Below are 10,648 nucleotides of genomic sequence, written 5' to 3' on the forward strand. Positions count from 1 at the left end.
TACGTGGACGCCCGTGCGCTCTCCTGGCAGATGCGTAGGGCCTGGGATACCTTAAACTATCCTCGGCAAAGGAAGGAAGACGTTCATGAATTCATCGGTCGTGTACACGCCTTTGGAGCTTGGACGCATGTGGCTCCATGCTTTCCAACGGGGCTGGCACTTGGCACACAGCGCTGGAGCCGTGGCCCTGAGCTCGCACGTGTTGCGGTTAGGTCCCAAAGTCCCCAACTCCGCTCTCTGCTGCTCGTATGCGCTAGTACTTCCTTCAACCAGTGTACTTTGTTGTGCTTTGTTCTAGGAAACGGCATGGTCCTTAACACGCAGCGCAAGTTTTGCATCCGCTACATGGAGAGGGAATCCTAGTAGAAAACCAGTACCCAGCATTCCGTCAGGCTAAAAGAACTTACATTTTGGATAAGAAAAAAGGCGCCCTAAGCTTTGACACTGTTGCCTATTTGAAATATAATTACAATAATATTATCATGCAAGTGCATTCCAAGGCTTGATTTTTCACATTTTAATCTACATATTTAATTAAAGATAGTGATGATCCTAAATTCTCGAAATCTCGAGTACGTCAGTGGAATTAATCGTGTTCTGGTATGATTGCATAGTTTCGTCCCTTCAGAGGTGATATGCGCACAATAAAAATAGCATGAATAAACTTGGTGCAAAGAATGTGAGCCTGTTATTTCCACTTAAACCGGGCACAAAGCTGCTAACCAAATATCAATATTTCAGAGGACAAAACGCAAATTTAAAGTTTTTTTGGCTCTCTAAAACGCAATAATATATGGAAAAAAGGGGAAAAACTTAAGCTTGGTACAATTGTAAACGCAAAACATGTGTAGGAATGTCGGTTTATATTGAAATGAAAAACACCACGCTCATGGAAGAAATACCCCACCTTATATTAAATTTTTTCCATAGTTCCTATAAACAAGCCGTTCTACATCGATTTAATTTTAGGAGAGGCATTCAAAATGCTTCACCGGAAGTTCCTTTTTAGGTGTGCTCTAATTCTTTTCAAACTTCTCTATTTTCATTCGCTACACAATTACAAATAAGCCCTTAGTCGCTGGCCGCTTCCGCTTGTTTAAAATGTCGAAACCCCAACACCTCACACGGTCACACACACCGCACCGCCCACCGCGCAGGCTCAGATGGCCTCCTCTTCCTCCTCGTCCCCGCTCGCCCGCAGGCCAAGCTGTAGCGGCGGCTCGGAGCCCGGGACGACGCGCGCCAGCGGCGGCGGGCTTGGGATCGGGCTCGGAGGCGAAGCAATGGCGCGGGCCGCCGCGGCGGTGAAGCGGGAGCCGAAGCCGGAGCCGTTGGCGGCGGAACCGGAGTCGGGGCCGGCGGTGGTGCTGCCGCGGCCGGTGGAGGGGCCGCCGATGCCCGCGCCGTTCGTGGCGAAGACGTACGAGATGGTGGCGGACGCGGCCACGGACGCGGTGGTGTCGTGGGCGCCCGGCGGCGCGGGGAACAGCTTCGTGGTGTGGGACCCGCGGGCGCTCGCCGTCGGCATCCTCCCCCGCTTCTTCAAGCACGCCAACTTCGCCTCCTTCATCAGGCAGCTCAACATCTACGTACGTATCTCCCACACGCACGCTCACATGCTCTTCCAGCTTAGGAGCCCCGTTCGTTCGATTCGAATTGCTTGGTGTATGATTTAATTAGTAGTGGATGCGTCGTGCTGGGAGCGGTGCTTTTTGCGGCGAAGGGTTTATTATCCCGTATGCTTTCTTCCTGCGAGAACCGTTTCTAGCGATTCATCGGCCTCGGTTTTTTACCCCGTTACCAGTTGTTGTCTGGTCAATGTTGGTCATAGTTATCTGTGTTGGAGAAGGCAATAGATGAAAATCTTATCAAACAAATGCACAGTATGTATGAGCTGCATGAATTATTTGGCTGGACCGTGTCAGCAAATTCGTGCACATCGGAACACTGGTAATTGAGTGGTTCTGATTTCTGAACCATCCCGCTATGCTGATCCATTTTGTTTATTTTGGGCTGTTGGGTGTAGCACTATTTTAGTGTCCTCATCAAAAATTAAATCATCAGCAATATATATAGCCAAAATTTAACAGTGATGTGTCTGGATTTGTGTATACAACCTAAATGTTAGTTTAATCATGCCACTCAGCTATGTTCATCTAGAACCTTGATGAGGGATTTAATCTTTTTGTGATGAGTTAAATGTGCTTAGGTTTCATCTGCTCCACTATGTCTGTGCTTCATTTATGTCTAGTTTCTCATGTTATATAGTATTCACAGTAGGTTTCTCCTGGCACAACAAGTGTCTAAGCAGTTGGTATGTCGTAATCGAATTCTATTCCAACGCTCATCAGGAGTGAACCTCATGAGCTGTCTGACTTTTAACAGCTTAAAAGCAAAAGATGATGGAACATGATCTAACTAAAATTTGTACTTTCGTTTGTCTTTTAGACGATGTGGAGGTCCGCAATTTTCTAGTATGTATCTGACCTTTTGTTCCATGGCCTAAATGACTCACTGTTTTCTTTTTTTATGGCAATTAATTACATGTTGCAATGTATTTGGTTTATCTGTGTGCTAAATAGCAATACCATTTTCACTTCTTTTTTCTTATTCTTTTTAGCACAGTTGGTATTGCAAAATACATAATCAGTGAGCAGAAATGTTTGAGGAAAACTTGAAAAACATCATATTCGGATCTCTACTCGTATAACTTTTGACCTTGCGCTGGTCCAATGCTGATGTGGGGTAGCGATAGGTTGATTGTGTAACCATTTGTCCAAATGCTAATGACTCTGTTCCTGTTGTGCAGGGATTCCGGAAGGTGAATCCGGATCGTTGGGAGTTTGCACATGAATCCTTCTTATCAGGCCAGAAGCATTTGCTGAGAAACATCAAGAGACGGCGCGCTCCCAAGCCTCAGATGGAAGCACAGCCAGCTAGCGGAGCGAGCGTTTGTTTTGGACAGCCCAATGATTCCAGCGAGGTCGAGAGGTTGAAGAGAGACCGTGCAGCCCTCAAGGCCGAAGTCCTCACGCTGAAGCAGCAGTACATCAGCTGCAAATCTCAACTCATTGCCTTGGAGGAGAGGATCCTGAACAACGAGAGGAATCAGCAGCATGCCATCGCCTTCTTCGCAAAGGTGCTCAGCAACCCAGCTTTCGTGCGGCAGTTCCTGCTCAATTATGCCGTGAACAAAAAGCTGTGTAGCACTGCGAAAAGGCAGCGACTGATGGAAAATGAAGAGCAGCATGTTGATACGCCACTGAAGAATGGTAAGGAACCTGCATTGGCTACGGATGCTAATGCTTCTGCTGCTAGCAGTGATGGTGGTGCCGTTCCAAAACATGAGCCCATGGCCGAGTGGAATTATCAGGAGATGGACAACATTTGGGAGGATGTGTGGGACGACCTGGACGCCATACCTGGTGCTGAAATGGACCAAGAAGACAAGGCCGCAGCAAGGTTCGACGTCGAGGAGTTCACTGGACGGCCTTGTGGTTGGGTTGATGACGGCCCATATCTGGTGGAGCAAATGCAGTTTGTGGAGCACTAGAGGTGCAAGCCTGCAAGGATAGCTTGATCTGGAGCGGAATAGTGGGATTGTTCATATTAGGATTCTTCCACCTTAATGTCGTATGTAAATCAGCCAACTAGCCCAATTCAAGTGGCGTACCTACTGTTGGGCCGCTCACTTTACTGTCCATATATAACGTCAGTTCTGAGAACATCTAGCTCGAATAGTGCCAGCTCTCTAGCTCTGCAAGGCGGTAGTTTGAAAAAAGTTTGGTGCTGGTTTCTTTTTTTTTTCTTCTCAGAACTTGTTTGTTGGAGGTGAAGTACAGTATCATGTTGTTCTGCTGCCTGTTCAATGGCGCCGAGGGAAGAACTACTCTACATAGGTAACTGAATCTAGCCTGTTCTATCTTTTTGTCAGATTGTGTATACACCAGGAGAAAACGGGCACCCCTCACAACAGAAGGGGAAAGTGAGAGCTGCTGTTTTGTCGCTTTGTCACGCTATTTGGATTTTTCTTACATGTTTACGAATCTACATGGATCGTTTTAGTTTCAATGGCAAATGGTCTGTTAAACTGTTGTTAGTATATTTAGCAGTAAAAAGATACTTTTATTTTTGAAAGAAGGGACAGCGCCTTCGGCCTTCCAGCCTCTTGATCACTGAGGTCAACGGCACTTTGGCCCTGTTTGTTTGAGTCGCGATTGAAAAAAAAAGCAACATGTATAATTCGGATTGTAGAAAGATGAATTGTGAAAAGGTGAGGGTTCAAAAAGGATTCAGGAAAACAGATGGTATAGTATATTTTAGATCGTCTAAAGCTGAACTGTGAAAAGGGCGAGGGTCCAAAAGCTAATGGATTTTTTCCCCGCGATAAAAAGCTAATGTTTGTTTGGTAATGTGGATGGTGCCTTGTGGCCTCTTTCTCTATTTCTCTCGCTTATGTGTGCCACTCGGTAAAAAATTGGTGTAGGGTTGTGTTGATGACTGCCCATATCTAGTGGTTGAAATATCGAATCGGGTGCTCTAGCTTAAGAGGGGGAGATGATGAATTAGACAACTTAAAATCTAGATCTATGGCTCCAACTAATTTGTACAATATTAAACTAAAACATGCTATCTATATTTGCAATTAAAGTTGTTCTAGAGTGAAACCCCTATCCCAAAAGAGTTTAGCAATCTATAGCCTTTCCTATCAAGATACTACTCTAGAAAGTAAAGGCACACAAGAATTGCTAGTAAGAAATACGGAAGCTTAAAGAGGGGGATAGGAAGAAGCAAACTCTTGACGCGGGTGTTTATCCCGTGGTTCGGTTAGCCACAAAGGCACACCTACATCCACGTTGTTGAAGCACTCACTAAGAGTATCGTTTCTCGACAATAAAAACTCTTCCGCGGACTCAACCACGGTCACCTTGATTCCGGGTTCCACTAAGGAGCTTCTCCACAAAGAATGAGGTCTCCACGTCCCCCGCACAAGGTTGTCGTCGCCACTCCACACCAAATCGGAGGGTCGATGACGTTGCCGGCGAACCACAAAACTCTAAGGGGCCGGCGCTCCAAAATATCTTCTTGGTTCAACAAAGAACCACAGCACAAAGGCTCAAGGCCTTGCTTTCTCACTCACTAAGAGCTAACCTAGCATTAACACTATCAAAAATGTGTTAAGGGCTAAAGATATGATCACTATGCTTTTGGATGGCTTGGAGATGTTCTTGGGTGTGGGTGTGATGTTCTTGAACTCCAGCAATCTTCAAATGACCGGGGGTTGGCATATATATAGGCCACCAAGTGGAAAGAGCTGTTGAGAGCCGTTACCCAACTTTTCTGCGTAGCGTCGGATAGACCGACGATGGGGCACCGGTTCATCCGGTCACACTGAGCCACGGGGTAGCCGTTGGGTCTCTGACAGCGCGACGCAGGAGGCACCGGATAAACCGATGGTGTGGTGTCGGTTCATCCGGTGCGCGTCGGATCTTCTAGTGCTGAAGGAATCTTCAGCTGTGGCCTGACGTCATTACTCCGACGCTATATTCCGGTGCCCGTCGGATCATCCGGTGCTGAAGTCTTTGTTTCCACGCGCTCAACATGCTCTCTGGTACATGCTTGTAACATCTCGAAAAAAATTCACCCAAATAAGTTACTCGCTAAAAATGAATTTCAAAATTTGGTTTCGTTGCTGAGCTCAAATCGTTTCGAATTCCATTCTGTTCGAACTCCAAATTCCCCGAAACCTTTTCCAGCGATCCACCGTCGCAACACCAGTACCAATTACCATTTCGTCTCCCTCTTCTCCTCGTTCCACGTGCGTCAATGTCCGACCAGATGCCGCAGCGCGCGCGTGGCCGACCGCCGCCGCGAATCGCACCGACGCCCCCTCTCTTCTCTTTTTCTTCTCCCCTTTTTCTTTTTCACTTTTCTATTTTTCTTTTCTTCTTTTTTCTTCTCCTTTCTTCCTTCTTCTCCCTCCTGCTCTCTGCTCACGCGCTGCCCTGCCCACGCGCGGCACGCGCCGTGCCCTGTGCGCCCACGCACTCCACGCGGTCGGGATGCTCGCCGCTGCCCGACCCGTCTCATCACCCTGTGGCCGCCTCGCCGCTCGTGCCGCCTCGGCGAGGCCGAGCCGCACTGCTTGCGAGTAGAGCTCGATGACGAGCACAGCAACCCGGCCCCCCTCCACCCTCCTCCACTTGCGCCGCTCCCCCACCTCGCTGCAGCCTTGCTTGCCGTCATGCCCGCCCTCGTCGCTCGCGCCGCTCTAGGACGCCCGCAAGCTGCCGCCCTCGTCGCTCGCGCCATGGCAAGTGGGCACGGGCCACAGTCGCCGGCATTCAAAGCAGCCGGTGGAGCGTTGGCACAGCTCGCTGCCGCTCGCCTTTAAAAGGCACCTCAAGCGGCTGCCCATCATCGTCCCAAGTTCGCCAAGCCGTCCCGCTCCGCCGCTCATCTTCCTCCTCGTTCTAATTTCATTTCCCCCTATTTTCGAACAGAGGACAGACCACCCATCAATCTCCCTCGTCGGGGCCGTCTTGGTTGGATTCCTTCTACGGTGAGCACCCCCATACCCTCCTATACAAGGCCCAAGTCATGCCCTTCCCTATCGCTGCTCGAGCAGAGCTCCCCACGAGCTCCCATGGCCGCGGCCATGGCTGCTCGGGGCAGGCCATCTTGCAGCCCTTCTCTCATGCTCGTAGTCGCCGGAACGGAACACCCTCATCCTCCTCTCTCTCCCCATGTCCTCGGATTTGGAAACTGTGGGCCACAGCTCGATTCCGGCGACGCTCCAGCGAGCTGCCACCGTGAGTGCCGGCGGCGCCGCCGCTGGACGTCGTACTCCTCCCCTGTCCTCTTTTTCGCGAGCTGATGAGAGCTTATGGGTCTTGCGGTCCCGTACAGCACTTCTGGCCCAACAAAAACAATAACCCAACCAGCCCAGTAGCAACACACAGAGAATAAAACCCATCACGTGCAAGCCTGAATCCAAATTCTTTTATTTTCGAAATTAATTAAGCCATCAATCTTGTTATCTCGACCATCCAAGCTCCGATTGAGCTGATTCTTCTTTCTAAATTCCTATAAAATCATATACTATCTATTCATCCTATTTTCATTTCTTTTTGAACCCCGATTTAACCCTGAAACGCCTCTTTTACCTATCATTTCATGCGCCAAAAATCCTCCGATTACTCCAAAACTTTACCACGCCATTTCTAGCATAATTTCGGCCGTGCCATTAGAAAACCACCCAGAAATATTGCTCCGGTCTCCACATCTTAATTGTTTCCGAATCGAGCTCAGCGATAAAACTTTTATTTCTTTTTCTTGATTGTGTGTTTGTTTGTATGCGTCATAGATCACGGCGTGAACGAGGGAGAACCCGTCGACGAGCAGTACTGCGAGCAAGTGAACGAGGACCAGTTCCGCGACCCCAAACCCGAAGGACAGTACCTCGATCAGGACTTCCCGGAAGGCTTTGAAGACGGCAAGTTCAATCCCACCCTTTGATGCATGTTTTATCCTAGTTTTTATAAACACAACCTATTGGCCTGTTTTATAAAACTGCATATGTTTTGCCTGCTGAAAACATGGTTTGATAGCCACCTCTTGATTTGTTATAACCATTCCTTGACCACCTAGATTAATGTCTGAATGCAAATTGTTTGGACGTTAATCGCTGCTAGAACGCTTAGGACCTTGAACACGATACAAATTGTTTTATAAAAGGAAAATGCGTGAGTGTTTGGGAAGGTTAAAATGTGGAATTTTCAAAAAAATAAGTTTAGACGGGATGGATGGCACTTCTGTGTGATTTGCCAAATGGTGTGCTCTAACCTGTGTGGTAGAGCAAGGAAGGGAGATATCCATGTTGTCACAATTATGGACCGAGTTGGTGGGTTATCTCACCTAACTCCACTATCGTGCAAACCACTCGACCATTGTATGGGCAACGTCTTAGCATAAACTCCACTAGTTAGTCTAATAGCCATCAGGAGAGCTGAGAGCAACGGGTGACTGAGGAGAAGGGATAAGCTATGTGTGACTTATGCCCCAGTTAAACCTAGGTGAAAGGTCGATGACCCCTTGGTGGATCCCGTGGTGGCTAGTCAGGTCTAGCTAAGGTGGGTAATGGCTTTGTTGGGATCTGCACCGACACTAAGGTGATCGTGCTGTGGTACCCCGCTTGTGGGTAAAGTTGCACACCTCTGCAGAGTTAAAATCTATTCGAATAGCCGTGCCCACGGTACTGGGCAAGTTACGGTATGGTCACAAAACTAGTGTTTCTTCTGGGAATCGTTGGGCTGGTGTGACTTGTTTTGGAAAGTGTCCGGCAGCTGTGCCGTGTGCTACGGCGGACGAGGAGTCCGGTAGCAATTTAAAACTTAGATCCTGTGTGGATCAACTCTGCGTGGTACTCAGTACAAGATAATTGCCTTTGAAAACCCCATTTCTTACAAATAAACCCATGCATAAAAATTAGCTTTCTGCAAATTAAACCCTAGCCTTATCCTTGATTTACCCTGTGCATTATATTCTGTTTATACCCCTCCGTGGGTGTGGTTGGACTTGCTGAGTACGTTTGTACTCATCCCATTCTTAATTTTTATAGATGAAGATCCAGACTTCGTTCCCGAAGACGTTGAGTAGAGGTTCTATCTTGCACCCAACCTTGCATGTGGATAGGGTCACCCGCAGGAAGCTCCGTATGGTGTAAGACTCTGATGACCCCCTCTTCGTAGTTAATATCGTTGTGTGGGTGTTAGTTGTTATCCTCGCGATAGTGGCGCTTCACTGCCCACTTCCGCATAGAATTGTACGGTGATGTACCATCTAATGTAATAAAAGTGTTATCAGCCTCCTGGGACTGATATTGTATCACTTTTAAGTCTTCTCTTATGAGGGGGCGCTTCAATGCTCCAGTGATTGCTCCGACGCTTCATTTTGACCCCGTCGGATCATCCGGTGCCACTTGGCTTTTCTTCCTCCAGTGCAGCAAATTGTACCGATGCTAAGGCGTCGGTTTATCTGATGGCAACCGGATACTCCGGTGCCCCTGCTTCGGATCATCCGGTGCAACTGGTTTCTGCAGAACTCGTTCATTTCAATCTTTCTTTGAGTTCTTTCTTCGTGTTTTGCTTTGCTTGGCCCTTTTTATTATCCCTGGGATCTATTAAAGTTCACTTGACAAATTCATTAGTCCCATTGATTGCGTTGTTACTCAATCACCAAAATCACAAAACAATGGCCTAATGGGGTCATTTTCCTTACAATCTCCCCCTTTTTGGTGATTGATGACAACACAATCAAAGCAAGCATAAATTTTGCAAACATTGACAAATTGAACCACTTACACTTGATTGGATGCTTACCATCATCCAATGATGATTTGGCCTCCCCCTAAATCCAACATCCCCCTTTGTTTCTCCCCATTTTTGCTACTTCTTCTTTTCTCCCCCTTTGGAATCAAAGTTGCTCCCCCTTAGGAAGATACTCATTGTCACCTTGTTTTGATCCAAACTTCTCCCCCCTCTGGAATCAAATCACCTAAAAAGGCTTGGCAAACCTAAATAGCTCAAAGGGAAAAGTTAGTAACTTAGAGAGTTAGTTCCATGAATCATGATCCAATTGTATGATATTAATGAAGATACCAATTGATTTATTACTAAGGTGGATCACAAAAACACAAAACTAGCATGACATGAGCTAAGCATTCCACAAAGTGTGTGCACAAAATGATACTGTGAAAATCAAGTACACAACTAGACATTGAATGAGAAAGTTTAGATCATATCATGCACGGAGGTAGCCCTAAAATAACATAGAATTGACAAGAATACCAATTGAATGAGTTATAGATCATGCATACCTCCGGGGGAAGTAGTTACCTTGCATGTACCAATTTAAAAGTGACTTGTTTCAAATAATACCAATTAAAGTTGAATATCAATTGAAAGTCTTTGAAGTCAAAAAACACTTGGTACACCAAGGTGAGCACATGCATGAGCACATAGTCTAGGAACTTAGATATAGAAGTTTTGTTCAATAGATCATGACTCAATCTGAGACTACAAAAGATAAGGTTGAAAACACGTTAGTCTCCAAAATCACAAACCATAAGATGAACTCCCCCTAAATATGTGCATTTAGTGTTTGAATCACAACCAAATGTATGCATATTATTTTTGACAACAATGGGAAGTTTACGCTATAGCTTGTGCTCATGGTACACAAATGAAACACATACATCATGAAATCCATGTACCATGAAGGTTAACTTTGTGTAGTTTTCTACACACTTATCAAACCATGTAGGTTGCTCATGGGTTAAAATCATGACACAAGCAACCCACCATATATAATACTAGGTGATGCAATACAAGCAAACAACATAGCAAGAGTAATAGAGCTACATGATACATTAATTGAAATCTAGCTACCATTACCTTATGGGGACTTGGGCAACAAATATCCAAAATGCGAGCTTAGCTTCTTTAGCTTGAATCCTTCATCCTCTAGGTAGCCAAGCCTCCAAATCCCCCGTAGCCTTTCTTGGGCTTCAAGTCTCCTTTGGAACCCACACTATTTGAGGCCCCTTCATATTGGTGATGACATCCTTGGGCACCCAAATAGAGTGATT

General features: G+C 46.6%; 1 protein-coding gene across 1 annotated transcript; it reads left to right on the forward strand.

Annotated features, from left to right (window-relative positions):
• Nucleotides 1-1,136: 1,136 nt before the first annotated feature.
• LOC120672067 (heat stress transcription factor A-6a-like) lies at nt 1,137-4,099 on the forward strand. The gene is made up of 2 exons (XM_039952358.1): nt 1,137-1,589; nt 2,810-4,099. The coding sequence occupies exons 1-2, from the start codon at nt 1,164-1,166 to the stop codon at nt 3,551-3,553; spliced, it is 1,170 nt and encodes a 389-aa protein (XP_039808292.1). The 5' UTR covers nt 1,137-1,163; the 3' UTR covers nt 3,554-4,099.
• The last annotated feature ends 6,549 nt before the right edge of the window (nt 4,100-10,648 follow it).

The sequence above is a fragment of the Panicum virgatum genome, chromosome 5N, assembly GCF_016808335.1.
Source record: "Panicum virgatum strain AP13 chromosome 5N, P.virgatum_v5, whole genome shotgun sequence".
In the NCBI taxonomy this organism is placed as follows: domain Eukaryota; kingdom Viridiplantae; phylum Streptophyta; class Magnoliopsida; order Poales; family Poaceae; genus Panicum; species Panicum virgatum.